Genomic DNA, 17,781 nt, shown 5'->3' on the forward strand with positions numbered 1-17,781 from the left:
GCAATTAATAGGTTAATCTAATACGTTATTCTCGGGCAAAACATCATTTGATTCTTGAAGAATATTTTTTTGCTGCATTATGAATGGTCACTTCGTTATGCCCTGATGTGTTGTATACAGAGAAACTACAGTCTTGCGCTCGCTCTGAATTGACGGTAAGTGGTAGCAGCTATTTATACCTTGGACCCCGAGACGCTCTCTATCCACTCGAGTTAAGTCAGTCATCATCATACTTGGTCTCGAGTCTAGCAACCTGCCTCGGGGTTGCTTCATTCAGTTTCTCCCCGTATGAAGAAGATATACTATTTATGTCCATTTCCATCAATGTAGATTAACTTTAATCTTGATATAACTTACTGTTCAGCTTTTTCTAATTCTTAGAATAAAAAAAAATAAGCTGAGATAAAGGTTAATCTACATTGATAGAAACGAGCAGTGCGATCCTGAGACTTAGACGCGTAGCATTTCTCAACTTACTATTATTAGGTCTGTTCTTTTCAATTGAACCTCTTGCATCGTTCATTTTTCCTCTTTTTCTGTCTATGTTTGGGAGAAAAAGAGGAAAGATAAACAGTGCAAGAAGTTCAACTGAAAAGAACAATTAATGTTAATTAAGAGTTCAACAATTCTGAAAACTAACGAAGAAAACAAGGAATAAAATTCTTCTTATTATCAAATTATTGTCTACTAGAGATAAAATCTGACCATGAGTAATTTTATCAAAATTTTACGAGAAAGATATACTTTATATACTTTCTCCTTATATATATATTACAATATTATTATTTCTCACTCTATTATATTTTAATTAAAATTATAAACGATAATCAAAATGAGATAATATATGCAAGAAGAAGTATATGGAAAGAACAGTTTTGCTGAAGTATCTAAAAATTTAGCTAGATATAGAACTGAAAATTTTATTAGAATATCAAAATAATATCATTGATTGCTAGACTATAGTATTAAAATTTGTTGCTCATTATACTTAAGTTTTCTACACAAATATTTTGATGGCCTAACAAAATTATTGTCCGATCTGTAGCAGATCTGTTTATAAATATTTCAGCAAAAGCATACTTTCCTTGTATATATATTCTTCTCTCGTAGGATTTTGACAAAATCATTCATAATCGGATTCTGTTATAGAGTCTCTTCTACTGTCTACAAAAGATAAGAATATTGATTCTCCAGTTTACTCAAAAATCCCATCGATTCAGCGCGTGGCGGTACAGTTTCGGAATCAAGGAGAAAGTCACTCTTCTCTCTTTCTTGGCTTTTCGCGAGGATAGCGAGCGGTACGAGGTAGACGCCAACGACGCTCGTTCACTTTCCAGTTCTGCCGAGACACGCGCTCTCCTGCTGTGTGCAACGGCGAAGAAACGCACATATACAAACATATACGTACAGATGCGTGTATGATGCGAGACGATCGAGAGCGTATTACGAGAGAGGCGATCGCGATCAAGCAATCGCGGCGGAGTACCGTTACACGTGCGTACACAGGCCCCGAAGCTCTCCCGCTCCCCGATCCGCACTCGTCTCTGTATATCGAGATCGCGTTACGGCCAAACCGAACCCACGCTTTCGCATTCCATCGTCGATGCTCTCAGGGGAAGCCTTCTCCAATCCTCTTTCCTTTACCTGTCTGCTCTTACCTGACTGACCGGCTGGCCGGACCCGATCTTTGTGGACTACCTGTCTTCCCTCCGGGTCTGATTTAAGATCCCGCGACAGTCGAAAAATCGTCCGCGCGCACCAGAGGCGTAAAACTCTGCGGAGTTTCGTGAAGAAATGATCAAAGAGAAAATTATTTCGAAAGACTATAAGCTTATACTTATGTAAAAACTATAACGGATTGGCGAATCACTTAAAAATGAAAGTATATGTTATAAGAACGTAAATGTGTTTTACAAGTAGCAATTGGTATGGTTCGCTCTAATTATCAGTTATCTTCCTGGTGAGGAAATCCCTGATGAATCACGATACGCCTTAGCGCTGTAGTTCAGTTACGGAAATTCCGCTAGATTTTATGAGGCGAGTCGATTATGAAGCTTATTGACCGCAAGATATCATGCACATGAATTTATGAAGTGCACTTTATCGAACGTGCACATTCGTAACACAGTAACGGTATAGGGGCCAAACATTTACGAGTTAATAAATTTTAAGTGGCCGCGTATAGGTTCGTAACTAAATAAGTCACTCAAGTTGCCATTTGAAGTCGGAATACAGCCGCAAGAACGTATCATGCAACGTTAAAATTCTTACGTTCACGACTGAAATATTTGTGGTTCTCGAAAGAGAAATAATATCTTTGAGTTATTTAGCAATGACGTAACTGTAACGTAAAAATCGCCGAAATATGTTTAATTTATAAGAATATATGTAAAATATATTCATATATAGAAAAAATGATTTTGCCAGAATATCTTGTAAGTATGGTTGAAGGTGATTATACGTGGAAAGATTCTGCAGAAAAATTTATCTACATATACATCTGAAAATAATTTTGTTAAACTATCAAAATAATTATGTGAGAAACTCAAATATGATGAGAATTGCAAAAAATTTCGATATTTTATCAAACTTTTTTGCAACAAAGCTTTCTTCATCAAAGCTTTTAAATTTTCTGTACTATAATTTGGTGGTCTAACAAAATTATTTTCTGTATCTATCTACATTTTTAATCAACAAAATCGTTCTTTCCATTATCGTTAAATCGGACGTTCCGTATATGTAACTACTTAATATAGCACAGACCTAATATAGTTCCGTAACATAAGACCCCTCCGGACGCACGTAATACCGTATTGCACAGTAATGTAACTCATTGCTCTTCCGTATAACTGGAGTGGACGAATATATTGAGTTTGTTATCAGACCTCATTAACACTCGTAGAACTTCTTAATCAAGTCGAGAAACGGTGTTTCGTTTTTGCCGAGTGACTCTCAGTATACCTTCTGCGATTTTTATTACATATAATATGTAGACATTTACGATTTTAATATTCGTTCTCATCGACATACCAAGATTCATCTGCGATATGTTATATTTAATTATTTCGTATCAAAAGTATATTGATCTTAGAAAAGTGCACATTATCACATTGAAATCTAAAAATATCTCAGAATTTTATTTTGTCTAACTTACATAATAACATCATTCCGATGTTATCAGTATAAATCTTGCGGGAATTGGTGCTCGAGATTATGAGCCAATCTATAAACCTCGTATAAGATATAAACATCTTGTAATTCGTTCTATCAGTCATATAAAATCGGTGCTGTCTAACGCGCACTTTCATCCTGTCTGCATTCGTGTGCGATGCGTTTACCGTGGATGGCAATTGACGCCTACGATCATTCAATGATTGCAGATAACCGATAGATTCCGGTAGTCCGTGTCAAGGATATGAAGCGTTCACGACGAGGAGAATCTTGTTCTCGCAAATAATTATCTAATTCATCTCCGTAGTCTCTCGGCAAATTGTGCGTCACGACTGCGTATGCGTATTACTCGAACTCGATTTTAAGTGATTTTCGCTGGCATAACTGCCACTACATTATTGCTTTTTTAAGGCAGCACTTTCTATTGGACCGGTCCCGCGATTTTCTCGATCGATGCAACCAACCGGTGGCTCTATGCTAATAACTTAACTGCTACTTGCCGAACGCTCAGAGGTTACTTGCTGTTTTTTAAGGTGTATGCTAATTTCTCGGTACGCTTTTGCCGTTTATGCTAATCGGTGCCTCAGGCATGTTTATGGCAAAGTTTGTCTGATACGACAAAAAAATTGCGCTACCTGCACCAAAGGTTACTTGGCCATTGTAGTTTTTTTTTCTTCATTACAAGGTGTTAAATCCAGCATTCTGTCTATATTGTGTACTGTCTTAAAATATGATTATTATCGAAAATGTTTTTAATTCGATTGTTATTTAAAAAAGAAAAAAGAAAAGTATTTGTCAATTTTCAATACATATTGGGCAATAATAACTCGAATCTTAAAAACATTTAGAAAAAGCAGCTTTGCAATGTTGTAAAATTCTTTAATATAATTGGTTTGCACATTTGGATTCAATCAGAAACTGAGGGCAAAATCAATCATATTAAAGAATTTTACAATTGCAGTTGCAAAACTGCTTCTTTTGCTGAACGCCAGTGTCACTTACGATTTCCAAAAAGTTAGCATACTATTTTCGCAATTTCGGTATACTTAATTGAAAGAATTATAATTTTTTTTAAGTACTAGAGCCACGATATGTTCGCAAGAAATTTTGATGAATTAAATTTAAAAAATAAAAATCCAGAGATATAAAATCAATATCACGGTTTTATAGAAATTGATAACAATTTTTTTTTATTGAAATTGAGTTGGAGTCATAATACTCTTTAATAAAGTTCTCGAGAAAGAAGTATTATCTGGAATTCGAGAGACTATCAGATATCCGAGAAAAGTATTTTAGCCATGGGAACTTTACAGAGCGTTGCGTCCACTTGACGCAATCATTTGTTACATGACGAGATGCTAGAAACGCATATGTGTGTAGTGCTTGATGTCGATGCTGGCTTAGATGTATAAATAAAGCGCCTCGCACTCTCGCCTCTCGCGCAGTTACGGTAATTATTTTAGTCAATGCCGTAATAAGAATGTTGCTGACAATCATCACACATGAACAATTGCTTCTTACGTGCATTAATGAACTGTACAAGAGCTCTCCCTCCCCGACGCGTTCATGCTTTATGAATATATCGCTAACTCACGCTCCTGTAGATGGAACAGCTTTGACGCGAGCAGAGTTATGAATGGAATGGAGAGATGACAAGACCAGCACGCATCGCGCGATAGCATTAATGCATATTGCATATTGCAGTTACGTGTATAATCAGCGAGAAATTACCGTATATAATTTCTGTATATTCTTGAGAGATTATTACACGAATTTTTAATGTGATCTTCCATATTAAGATAATAAAATAGAAAGATTTACATATTTCCGATATATTTTTCAAGATTTAAAAAATATTAATCTTCTGTCTATAATTTGAGTCTTTTTTGTCCAGCTCACATATTTTTTTTACTTTTCATTTCTATTATATTACTCTCTAAATCTTTTATAGTGAAAATCTTAATCTTAAAAATTGAAAATTAAGCCACTTTTTAAGACTGGCTTAATTTTCTCATTCTTTAGAGTCAGAGTTCCTTCAAAGAATTTAGAATTTTTTTATCTCAAAAATGTTATTTAATAAAAACTGAAATTTGAAATTTGAGAGTGAAATTTTGCTTGTGTCAAAAAAAGCTCAAATTGCAAACGGAGAGTTTAAATAACTTTTCATTTGAGTACAAAGACTAACAGAGCATTTGGTGGTAGCATATCGCCTCGATACGTTTTGCATAACCATCTCGCGCGGTCGCTGCGCTGTCCTTTTCTCCTTTCGCTGCGAGCAAAAGGCAGAGAGCAATTATCCGTTTCTCAAGAGCGCACGCATTCTCCCTACCGAAAGGGTTGCGTGCGCCGCGCCCGGCGAGTTCATTGAACCGACACACGGCAGTGGCTGCGAATAGCTGTAGCCACCTTGCGCGTTTTACACAACCACCCTTTCGTTTCTTTTTCCTTCTTTTTCCCTCGCAAACTCTCTCGGTTTGTTCGGCGAAAGGATGTTAAAAAAAAAAAGGGAAAGAGGCAGTTGGGAGAGAGAGCAACGAGGATAAAGGTGAAAGGACGATCAGGAAGGGTGGGTAGATGGGTGCAGTTGACGGTATCAAAAACAAGGAAAGCCTTTGTCGCCGGGCCTCCGCATGCTACGGCGGGCAAGGGCAGAAGTGCAGAATATAATGGGGCACGTGTTCGGCCGAGCTGCGCTAATGACACGGTTTCGCGGAGCTCTCGACCGCATTGTCCACACAAACTCTTTTATACCGCCTCCGCCTCCGCCGTCGTTTTCGCCGCATTGTAAAGCCTATTACATGTTTGCACATTCGCGCAGACTCGGGCTCTCCATTTCTCTCGATATTGTCTCGTTATATCTACTTGTGATTCCTGAGAATAATAGCCATCCCGCGATTGTTCGAGAGGTTCGTCGATGGAGTCACTAGGAATTGATAAGATCTATGAACTTTTATGTGCAGGAAATTGATTAAATTCTTTGCGATTGGAGCCATAAAAATAAATCCTTGCCGATTAGATTCTTTTCCGAGAAGTATGCTTTGTAAAAAAAATCTACCTGCACTGAAAGAATGATTTAGCGAAAGTATTAAAAAATTTAGATAGATACGGATTTGAAAATAATTTTGGTCATTAAAATAATTACGTTTTAGCAACCAGTTCAAGCACCCTTTATAATTTTGATTATCTAATAAAATAATAAAAATCATTTAAATCTGTATCCACCTAAATTTTTAGAGACTTCAGTAGAACCATCTTATTTACCATATCAAATGTAAAGCATGCTGAAATGTGCATATCCGAATTATGCATATCGGAAATAATGATCTCCCATGCAATCGGCTTCAGTTCTAATTCAACATACGTATATTTGCAAAACTTTTCGGGATATTTTCGATCTTTTGCGTTCCATGCTAAAGAAGCATAAATAACATTGCAAATATAGATACTTAGTTTTCGTGCCGACTGTTTAGGCGTTCATGTGATTCCTGACCTCTAAGCTAACAATTAACATACATTTTTAGTGATATAGTGTCTTTGAAGTATCACGTGAAAAATCGCGCATCTCCTCGTTCCCTCACATCGCCTTATTCGGACACGTCAGACATGCTCGTGTGCATAGACGGTGTGCAAGCGTGTCTGTCCGCGTTCGCCCATTCGCGTTGAACGGGCACTACGCGTCATTTATCGCGACGTGCGTACGTGCATGCGTGCGTGCGTATGCGCACATAGAGAAATCGTGGAACCGTGCACGTGTTTACGGTAGCTTCCCGCGCACCCAGGCATGGGTGCATAATAGGCATATTTCGATGGAGAAAAGGGTGCCCCACATCGCAGCACTAACGAGCTAAATTCGTGCGCTAGTAGTCATACACGATGCACGGTGTGTCGTCGCCGAATAACGATCGACGTGAATCACATCGGCCTTGAAATAACCATGTAACCTATACGATATAACCCCGTCTAAAATAAAATGAATTGTTCGAAGAAAAATTGACATTTTTCATACTGAAATTAATACATTGTTTGCAATTTGAATCTTTTTTTAGCACATGAAATTTCACTCTGAATTTCAGATTTATCAAATCATTTTTACTCAAATTTATTAAATTGTTTTTATATTTTTTAATTATTAAATTACATTTAATTAGATTTAATTTTATTAAATAACATTTGAGTTAAACTATTTGATAATAGAGATGTTGAAAAATAATTCGAAATTTTTTTTTAAAAGTCTTACAAAACTTTGTAGACGGAAGGATTAAAAATATGATCGCAGACGGAGGGTTAATTTATCTCAAGAGGATACATTCGTATATGTTTAAATGATTTGCATTACGTAAGCAATTATTTATATATATCCTTGAGGAGATTCGCAATTAGGGAGACATCAGAGCACGTCTGCGTTATTAAAATATACGAAATATAACAAAGAATAACGTGATATGATTACGTAAAGTACACTGATTAATGTAATTGTTGAAAGTTCCGGCGGGCACGGAAATAACGCTCGTAATTATGACTTGCATTTCCCACACCGTTCCGGTACGAATTACATATAACGCAATATTTTATTCGTACGCATCTTATATTATTACATTGTGTATGCATTATTGTATTATTCGTATAAAATGTGATCATAAGTTTATTCGCGTACGTAGAGATTCTGTCGTTCTGCAAGAGTAACGTCTGACGCAATTGTCAGATAATCCCTCGTTATATCTCGAAGACGTTTATGATAGACAGGCAAAATGAACGTGATGAAAAGGAAGCGATGGGAAATTCATAACGGCGTGTTCCTGAAACAAAGCGGGACATCACTTTTTTTTCCCCATATACTTGGCTTGAATACGTGGGAGTCTGGGCGTTTTCAACATGTCAGCACTAGGTGATGGAAAGTAGGATCCAAGCATGCTCTACGATCTCGCTTGTCAAATCATGGAGATTGTCAGACATAAAAAACGTTCATGTATACGGCGGCGGTTGCTTATATATATACTAACGTGAAAAATCTGGACGTGAAGAAGGATACCCGCGGGCTAAAGAAAGCAGATCCGAATCACACGTAGAGTGTAGAAAACACACACACACACACACACGCGCGCGCGCGTATTTATGTATATACGTGGGCAATTTGATAAGTTTGATTAGTGACTTTTTGAAAAGAGACTGTTTTGAAAGGAGATGTTGAAAAATAAATGGAATTTTGGAAAACAAAAAAAAATTAAAAAGACGATCACTGATTTATCAAACTTCCCTCGCGCACGCGCGCGCGCGCGCATGTGTGTGTGTGTGTGTGTTTTACGATCATTTTTTTAAGCTTCGTACAGTGTTCCGTTTCATCAAGAGATATTTTATTCGCCGTTTAACATTGGTATCACCGATACATCAGGTCATATAGGATTCTTTTATTTCGTGAACGTTTATTTTTGTTTCAGACACGCCTCTATCACCGATGGGGCCTTCGTCGCCGAGTCAGGAAGGTCTATTCACAGATCTTCGGCTTCTGTCCTTGGAAAAGCAGCTCAATATCGAACTGAAGGTAGAAATCCGCTTGCTGAAAAGACACTATTGAATTATGATATATATTTCAAAATCGCAAGCAGACATTTGCGATATCCGTGAACACGGATAACATTGCGTGTTATCAAGCTGTCACTTATCAAGATTTTTAGCAGCAATTGCGTTATCGGATAATACCGATAACAAAATAACATCTCTTTCAATAATAAATATATATCGGTATAACTTCTTGATAATATATATTTAGAATATAATTCTCGCAAAGTCGTTATGTACAACTTTCTGAATGATTACGCAGAACTTCGATAGTTCTCTTTCACTTTTCTTGTATCAGCTTCGCGTGAGTCAGCGCAGTGAGTCGCTCATTTTTCTCTTACTAAAAATAATCTCTCGTTACATCACGCAGAGATTTAAAATAATTAGACTAACGCGTCCGGACTCTTTGCAGTTATCACTTGTTAATGTGGAAGCGTTAATTATTTGCAATTATACCTTCCTATTTTCTCTTTTTAACAAAGTAGTTAATTTTTTTGTACACTAGACTTTTAACATGGACGTTCAATGCTGTATAATTAAATTTTAATAAAATAACACACGTAGAATATCATTTGTTTTATGTTTACGGTAGGTCAAGCAGGGTGCTGAAAACATGATACAGAGTTTAACAAGTGGTCATCGCGACAAGAAATTGCTACAGGAGGCTCAACAAATGCTAGATGATTCCCGCGCTAAAATCGAGTTCCTACGTATGCGGATTATGAAGGTGCGCCAATCACGGCAGCAACAACGAGGCGATGCACCACCACCGAATGGTGAAACAGCTAGTAATAAAGGTACATACCAATCGTTATTAATAATAATTTGTGTATGCAATATTTGATCGAAATTGAGAAAGAGAAGATGATTGAATATTCTCTCAAATTTCTATTTTTCTATTAATAAAACAATTAGTTCTCCAATATTGATTGTAATAAACTTAAAGACACTAGTTGTACCAGCATAAATTTATGGTATCGCGTGTGAATCGGGAAATTGAAATGCTTCGTTTATTTAAATAATGTATGCGCTATCAGAAGTTCTGCTTAATTCTGTCGAATGTTATTGTCAGCTTTATCATTCTAATTGTTTGAACGACCATAGTTAAGCTGTATACATTTCTGATTTCATTGTTAACGTGAGGTTTACGGAATGAAGACAGTAAGCTGACATTTACTGCAGTAATGAAACTGTCTCAGAACATGGTATACATTCGTATCTCACCCAGGAATTCGTGCCGTGTATTCATTATAAAAGTACAATGTTGCATATGTTCGTTATTGTAGTAAATGGCATTTCTTGGAAGGAAGCGCTTTGTTCGTCGAAGGATATATATTCGTTACGCGTATAATGGTTTACTTTTTCCTTGCTATAAAACGTGGGTGGATACATTACGTAAGAAGATAATCATGCGCCGTAGATAAATGAAAGCTTTGTATGAGTAATGGTTAACGTTGCGAGTGTGAATTTTTGTCGAATGTAATGTGAATAATAAGTATAATACTTTTACAGATAGGTATGAGCCCAGCTTGGAACTCGCGTTGGAGGAAAGGGTGGAGGAGCTACGGCATCGATTACGAATAGAAGCAGCTGTTGTAGAAGGTGCCAAGAACGTGATACGTCTTCTACAAAGTGCCAAAGTCGCTGATAAGAAGGCCCTAACTGAGGTACGTGGTCATTTCTTTTTCAATTCGTAATCCGTCGACATGGAAACGGAAGCCGGAGTTCTGTGCGTGACACGCAATTTGCGAAAGGTGTTTGTATATGTAGCGTTAAAGGAAGCCATTTACGTCACTTCGCCAACAGAGCTGTTTCGAAATGATAATAACGTGGAAATTGTCCGACTACTCTCTTAGTGAAAATGCACAATGAGGACAATTTCCGCTTCTAACGCAACAAAATGAATGTTTTTCTTTTAAATCAGCAAACGCAATATATGAGAATATCCCACTGTCTTATTTACTATATTAAGTTTTTTTTTAACGTAGATTATGTTTTCTATAAAATTTTTAGACTGTTTTAAGTCAATTGATTAGGAAAATTCATTTTCTGTAAATTGATTAATTTATAATAGTTTCGAGAATTAGTGTTGGAGACAGAATTCTCATACGAATGGTGATGTGATTTTGACGAGGGGACGTTTGTCCTTTGCGCCAGTACGAAAACGATTTCTTGTCGACAGCCGGATCGCGCGGGCGACGTCGGCAGCGTAATGCATGTCGACATGGACCCCGGAGGGTCGGTGGCGGCGTATACGCGCGTCTCTCAAAATAGCTCGCCGAATACCCGCGCCACCCCGTTTCTCGTGACGCCTTTTCGGGTCGCGCTTAGTTACCATCTCTCGAGGAGAACTGGCATCATCCAGTATCGTAAGCACCGCGATAAACCGACGACATGTGCACCGGCCGACTGCGAAGGAGACGCCCGTGGAATGTATACGTCCATCAAGTGGACATCCAAAAAGATATCGACCACGCGTTCGGATAATCGTGGTTGTTAATTATGATCTGAACTCGAAGACTGACACGAAGCCGCCCAATGATCGTAGCCTGTTTGGAGTCGCCCCTCCGCTCTCTTCTCGAACGCTGCACTCCAAAGAAGACTGACGTCTGCTTTAGAATCGATTTAAGCTGTCAGGATACTTGTATACTAACTGGACGCTCAAATATTTCTAATCGAGCCATAAACAATCCGTTACTTAGCGGAAGTTTAAATCTTGTTTGATCCTTGGATGTTTGAATATGTGTAACGTATGCGAGTTACTTAGAAATAATCAATTCATTGCCTTTTAGATTGTACGTGCTAAATAATTTTACGATCACATAAGATATCTGTATTTCGAATACTCTTGACTACCGGCAATTATCGAGACTGAATAGTCTACAATTTTAATTGAAATTTTTGAGCAACTTGTACATTGATTTTTGTATCGTAGTACATCTCACCTGATCGTGCATTATTATTGCGCACAATTATTACGTCAGTGACCGTTGAACACATAAAAAATGCTACGTTATTCCAAAAAATATTTTTAATGTGACTGTATGTTGCTCCAAATTTATATTGTGCTAATTATATACATCGCTCTATATTGCTCAGTTTGTTGCCTTACAAGGGAAACTGCGATGGTTGCAACAATCGCAGAAATATTGTATAATGTGCAATGATGAACTGACACATCACAACTGTCACAGCTGTTAAACATATTTTATACGTAGAGAATAATAGAATGCAAAGTGACGTATCAAAGTATCTTCAGGTATCGGCGCTAAAATTTTGCAACATTAAAGCGGAAAGAAACGCACTTGGATAGTTCTCGAACACGGGACCCGAAAATAGATTGGTGGCGATGCAATACCACAGTATTACCATCCTTCCGGGAAAAACTGCGCCACGGAGATGAAGCACAAGCAGCTCAACTCTTAAATAGATATCATTATATAAGATTTCTTTTCAATATATTACGAAATTAGATGAAGAATTAGAGATAAATGGTCACGGGTGATTAATCGCCGGCATTTTGTGTACGTTCGAGCAAAGAGACTTCAAATCCATGAACAGAAGAAGAACCTCTTCGGGAGGAGAAGAGGGCAGATCACTTGGACGTATTTTTCTGGCAGCAGAGCCGATTGGATAACAATAATGTCGTGCAGATGAAGGCACGGCGGAGGCTGAAGAGGAAGAGAGGCGCAAGATGTACGGACGTCAGGATAATTCGGGCGACGGTAGCTCGAGCCAGGTGCCACCGTGGCTTGTGCGCGCCGAAGTCACGATCCGCCACGGCGACACGGTGACCTCCGAGACCGTGCAAATGCCTCCGGGTACCAGTACCACCACCGACGCGGGCGGCATCCGCATGATATGCCGCTGGAACACGAGCGAACCGAACTCGACATCAACGTCGACATCAGCCAACACGTCCAACGCTTTCCTATCATCTGGTAGTACCGCCGGCGGCTATGGCTTTCAACGGGGCAATATACTCTTCACGTCCACACCGCCCGAGAAATCAAGCGAATCGTATACTCTGCCACGCTCAGGCTCGTCTGGTAACGATGATTCTATCTCATCTAAAGGCCGAGCGAACGTTTCTGATTCTGGCTACACTAGCGAACAATTCTCGCCGCACACATATTCGTCCTTGCCTGCGCGATGCTCTTCTCAACAGTACAATCATCGATGCAAAAGCACATGCAGCATTGTACTATCCACCGTAGGCGCGGATAAGCCTAATCCTGAGAAAATTCCGTCTATCGATCAGTGGCACCGTCGAACTCCGCACCAATATGTTTTTTCACGTCATCAATTCAGCACGGTTCCGGAAGTCTGTGAAGATTGTGCGGAAGGAAGCGCTTCGAGTGCCTTCACCACGCATTTTTGCACTCGTGTCGCAGAAAAGACTGCCAATACCAGTAGGGCCACTGCAATAAGCAAGGACGTAGCATCGCAAACCACCGACATCGAATCGGTGCGCTCGTCGTCAACTGTAAAGAGCAGCAAAATTAGGAGGAAATTTGGTACTGGTGCTAACCAGCATAGCGGGCAAAAAAAAGAGGTGAGTTATTAACATGGATTCTGCAACATGCAATGAATATATGAAATAGATTGTTCACCAATCGAATCTCAAATGCGATAATTATCTTCTTCCAGCAGGAAATCCAATCACCTTCAGCATCAGTTGAGAATATCAGTACTGGTCTTCCGACCGATCCAGAAAAATCAGACTCATCCGCGAAAGAGGACAGCAGTAAGCGCAAGTCGCGAACGGTGCACATTGATGTGTATTGCACAGGATCCGATGATGATGCCAGTACAGACACGATCAGCGAGGACAATCACAGCACGCCCATGACCGTATTTGAAAACGATGACGTCAAAGTCACTCACACTCAAGCGGCAGATAACTTGCCGCGAGGATTTCAAGATGCAAACGCGTTTCTGAAGCGCAGTGCCGAGCGACGATGCGCAAGTTTCAGAAATGCACCGATGAGAATGCCCTCATTAGCTAGTTCGAAGGGATACGATAGCGACGAGGTTCTGAGTTCTCTTTACCCCTCGCGATTCAGCTCGTACAGCGGGATACGGGATCTCGATTCCGTTCCGTGGTCTACAGTGTCGTCCAGCACGGCTCTTTCGCCATGCGATTACGATTCAACCATGACATCATCAAAGGACACATTCTCCGATATTGAATCTTTGATCAATAGTAAATCTGGCTTGACGCCTTGTGACAGCTTTGAATACGCCAATGCCGCGGATCGCGACAGAATACGGAAATTGGATATTTTGGCGAAAACTGGTAATGACAGAAACAGAATCTGGCGATCGCCGCAAATTGAACGGAAACATCTGCTACAGAACAAGAAGATGAGAGAATACTTCGAGAAGCATGAGATAAATTGGTCGTCTGGAGACAGTGCTGAGGATTCCGACGAGAGCGGAGCAGTCGGTTGGAGTTTTATATCCGGCGATGATAAATCACGATTTGTTAAAAGAGATTCGATCGTCCATTGTACAAGCAAAGGTCAAATCGAGGAATCTAGTGTGACTAATTTAGACTCGGAGCATAGAAGTACTCAAGAAGAACACTCTCGGTTTGCGATACAGAAAGATTATGTCCCTTATACGAATGTGTTACGCGATCGTATTGGTCCGTTTGGATCAAAGAGTCCTTCTCCTCTTCCTTCGACCATACCCTCCCGCGTAACGTCTCCCTTCACTACACTGTATGGAGAAAGAACTGAACATATTTTAAAAGCTTCAAGATTTGGAACAGTAATCAGCGCGTTTCGAAAACCTGGTCATCATATAGGTCCCTCGAAAAATCCGACGTGTTCGTGTGAGCATTGCCGAAGATATTTCGAGGACGGAGGTAGAGGACGATCTTCTTCATTGAGTGAACTTGAACGTCATCCGGCCTTCAAATCGCAAAAAGAGTGACATTAAATTTCATTAGCTCTTGAGGATTTTAAATATATTGATTCTTTAATTTTTACAAAACGACAAATGCCTTTCCACTTTATTTATTTATGTTATAAGATTTGTATGCTTAACAAATAAATTGCGTTCCATTGCATTCAAGGCGATTAAGAACAATATAAAGTTGTATCTTGTGATTTGTGTGCTTAATTTATATTTCTTAAAATATTCCATATACTCTATACATAGCTTTTTTAGCTATGTATCTAAATTAATTATTACGAGGACTGCTAAAAAACACATTCTGCTGAAAATTGAGCATTTATAAAAATTAACAAGGATGTATTATATTGATTGCATCGTTAATAAATTTATGTCGGACATTTGTGTACACTTACATGTATTGTATAATCCTCTCTTTACATTAAACTAATGTTAAATATCTTAGCTCGTAATGGCACGTTATTATATAAATCATAAATTACTACAGGCGCAAGCAAGCCTCGCGGAATCCAGTAGAAAATTGGACTTACTTAGATTGTCCCTCGAGCTCAGAAGGCAAGAGCTACCTCCCGACAGCGGTACTGCAGCTCAGTTAAAGAGAGAATTAGCTAGCGTTCAATCAGCTAGTCCAGTTCCTGTTACATATACATCATTACAACCGTTTCGCGGTCCTTTGGAAGGTAAAGCTACTGTACCAGCTTCAGTATCGAGATGCGCAGCTGTCACAGGACAATTAGAGGTATATTGAAGAACATTACAGTTAACTGATCACAATTAACTGATTAATGGTATTATTTTTTTGTACTACATGCCCGATGTGTTTAGGTAAGATTAATGGGATGTCAAGATTTAGCAGAAGAAGTGCCTGGGCGTACGAGGAGGGAACACCCTGCTAGTCCTGATTTACGTAGTTTCGTTAAAGGTGTTACAGGACGCAGCTCAAGCAAATCATATAGCGTGAAAGACGAAACAAGCAGTAAGTTTTTGATATTTTAAGAATAATATCGATATCTTTGAATCCTTTATTAAATATCATTATTTTCAGATGATATTATGGCAGTTATAAAATTGGATAATCAAACCGTAGGACAAACTAGTTGGCGTCCATGTTCCCAACAAGCTTGGGACCAAAGGTAATATTAATTAATAAATGCACTTTTACTTAACTCAATTATGTGAATAATTCAATAATTGTGCATTTTGTGTGTCCAATAAAAATTTTTAGGTTTTCTATTGAGCTTGATAAATCAAGAGAACTTGAAATAGGCATTTATTGGAAAGATTGGAGATCTCTTTGTGCAGTTAAATTTTTACGTTTAGAAGAATTCATTGATGACGTTCGACACGGCATGGCTCTACAGTTGGAACCGCAAGGCCTTCTGTTCGCAGAAATAAAATTTCTAAATCCGATGATATCGCGAAAGCCTAAATTACAGCGTCAACGCAAAATATTTAAACAGCAAGTGAAAAATTTCCCAAGAGCAAATCAAATGAATATAAATGTTGCGACGTGGGGTAGGCTGCTTAAACGTTCGGCGCCTTCATTGCACAATTCCAGAAGCTCAGAAAGTCCACCGTCAGGTAAAGATTAAAATTTGACTACGTAAAATGCATAATTTTGCATTTTAATCTCAAGAGGTTAACTAATATTTTGATTTGCAGGACCACAACCATTGCAACTTGTGTTTGATACCTCAGTAGAAGATAAGCCTGAAACTCCCGGCGAAGTGCCTGATCCGGAGAAAGGTGGATTAGGTGGCGCACGGCCTTTAGGTATGTCAACATCGAGTAGCAGTCCAACTCTGCCACGCCCTCCGGAGCATCCTCCTCCACCGCCACCAACTGTAACAAAAAAATCTACGCCTGCACCTACACCACCTCCCAAATTGGATCAAGAGGTAAGTCTTTGTATATTTCTGTATATATCATTATTTTTTAATGAAAATGTTCTATATATTGATACACGATAATATTGTTTGTTAGAAATGTTGTTTATTGCATTATATGTATTTGTCAACCTTTGCTTTTGATGTAAAGATATAGATAAGATTGCTAATGTCGCAAATTGTTACGTAATTGTTATAAATTTATGTTATTATATAATACGTGTATGGAGAGTTTTCATTTATATTACGAATACATATAATTTATTATTCTCATATATCGTATTTCTACGATATGTCTATTTTTAATCACTTTACAAGAAGATTGTAGCAATGTATTAGAATTTCAAGGCTGGGAATCTTGGTTATGGGATAAAATAGTTTATAAAATAAATGTGTGATAAATAGATATATTTTCTAAAAAATTATAATTCTAATGGATGTGTATATATTTTGATGGGGCATGTTATTATTAGTTATTATTAGTTATTATTAGTTATTATTAGTTACTATATTATGTATGATATATTTCTGCAATTATAAAAAGGTAGTATTAGTTTAATTTGCACTTGCTTTAAGAGAATATCTTGTAGTTATTACACACTTTCTTTATTAAATGGATATGTAATTCTTGTTTTCTGGCAACTATATATATGTATATATATGTTATATAAATATTTATTTTACAATAAATTTTATTTTCTCGTACAGTCGATTAAAGCAATATATATTTACACTATCTTTTCAATTTTTCGAAAACAAAAATTTAAACTCCCTATTATGATAAATCATAAGCCATTGTAAAACATATTTCAAAATTCAAATTATATTAAAGATAATAGCTATGCATGTCTTCAACTTAAACAATTCGATGCGCAATCTAAATTTGCTGCAGTTAATAAAGAATTAGAGGTAAAGAGACAGCAATGTAGTTACAGAGTGCATTAAGGGAGTTTGATTTTCTGCACAACGAGGAAAAGGGCGGGCCTCAGGGTGCAAATTTGAGGCCCCTTGTGACAGAGCCCCGCCCTGTGCTGATTGCACCACCCTCTCCACGCACACCCTCGCCCCAACCCGTCGTCGAGTTTCCTGAGGATGAGGTACATACCCTCCATGTACACACAGCATTGCTTTGCTTGCTTTAGTATGTTGCATGTAAATATTGAAGAAAGAAATATAATTTCTTGTAATGCTTTATAATGTAAATTATTTCATTTTTATCTTTATAAATTATCATCATATTATATAT

At 38.1% G+C, this 17,781-nt stretch overlaps 2 protein-coding genes across 4 annotated transcripts in view; both read left to right on the forward strand.

The window, feature by feature from the left end:
* The window catches only part of LOC108690408 (serine/threonine-protein kinase N), a 34,164-nt gene that overhangs the window by 13,438 nt on the left and 2,945 nt on the right, over positions 1 to 17,781 (forward strand). For both annotated transcript variants that reach the window (XM_018197677.1, XM_018197676.1), the window contains exons 4-12: positions 8,607 to 8,710; positions 9,320 to 9,524; positions 10,240 to 10,394; positions 15,137 to 15,388; positions 15,475 to 15,625; positions 15,695 to 15,782; positions 15,875 to 16,230; positions 16,312 to 16,547; positions 17,465 to 17,632. In XM_018197677.1, coding sequence (XP_018053166.1) covers positions 8,607 to 8,710; positions 9,320 to 9,524; positions 10,240 to 10,394; positions 15,137 to 15,388; positions 15,475 to 15,625; positions 15,695 to 15,782; positions 15,875 to 16,230; positions 16,312 to 16,547; positions 17,465 to 17,632 — 1,715 coding nt within the window. The remainder of the gene's footprint in view (positions 1 to 8,606; positions 8,711 to 9,319; positions 9,525 to 10,239; positions 10,395 to 15,136; positions 15,389 to 15,474; positions 15,626 to 15,694; positions 15,783 to 15,874; positions 16,231 to 16,311; positions 16,548 to 17,464; positions 17,633 to 17,781) is intronic.
* Positions 11,069 to 15,039, forward strand: LOC108690409 (A-agglutinin anchorage subunit). 2 transcript variants are annotated; one of them, XM_018197678.1, is made up of 2 exons: positions 11,069 to 13,282; positions 13,378 to 15,039. In XM_018197678.1, exons 1-2 carry the CDS (start codon positions 12,422 to 12,424, stop codon positions 14,665 to 14,667), a joined length of 2,151 nt encoding a protein of 716 aa, XP_018053167.1. In that variant the 5' UTR covers positions 11,069 to 12,421; the 3' UTR covers positions 14,668 to 15,039. The 2 variants fall into 2 exon arrangements, with proteins under 2 accessions (XP_018053167.1, XP_018053168.1); XM_018197679.1 differs by having other exon boundaries at positions 13,381 to 15,039.

The sequence above is a fragment of the Atta colombica genome, unplaced genomic scaffold (assembly GCF_001594045.1).
Source record: "Atta colombica isolate Treedump-2 unplaced genomic scaffold, Acol1.0 scaffold32, whole genome shotgun sequence".
Classification (NCBI taxonomy): domain Eukaryota; kingdom Metazoa; phylum Arthropoda; class Insecta; order Hymenoptera; family Formicidae; genus Atta; species Atta colombica.

Excerpts from the sequence above, each read along its gene's own strand:
- LOC108690409 (XM_018197678.1), top strand. The coding sequence starts at position 12,422 with ATGTACGGACGTCAGGATAATTCGGGCGACGGTAGCTCGAGCCAGGTG. Across the intron at positions 13,283-13,377 it reads ATAGCGGGCAAAAAAAAGAG|CAGGAAATCCAATCACCTTC; the intron begins GTGAGTTATTAA and ends ATCTTCTTCCAG.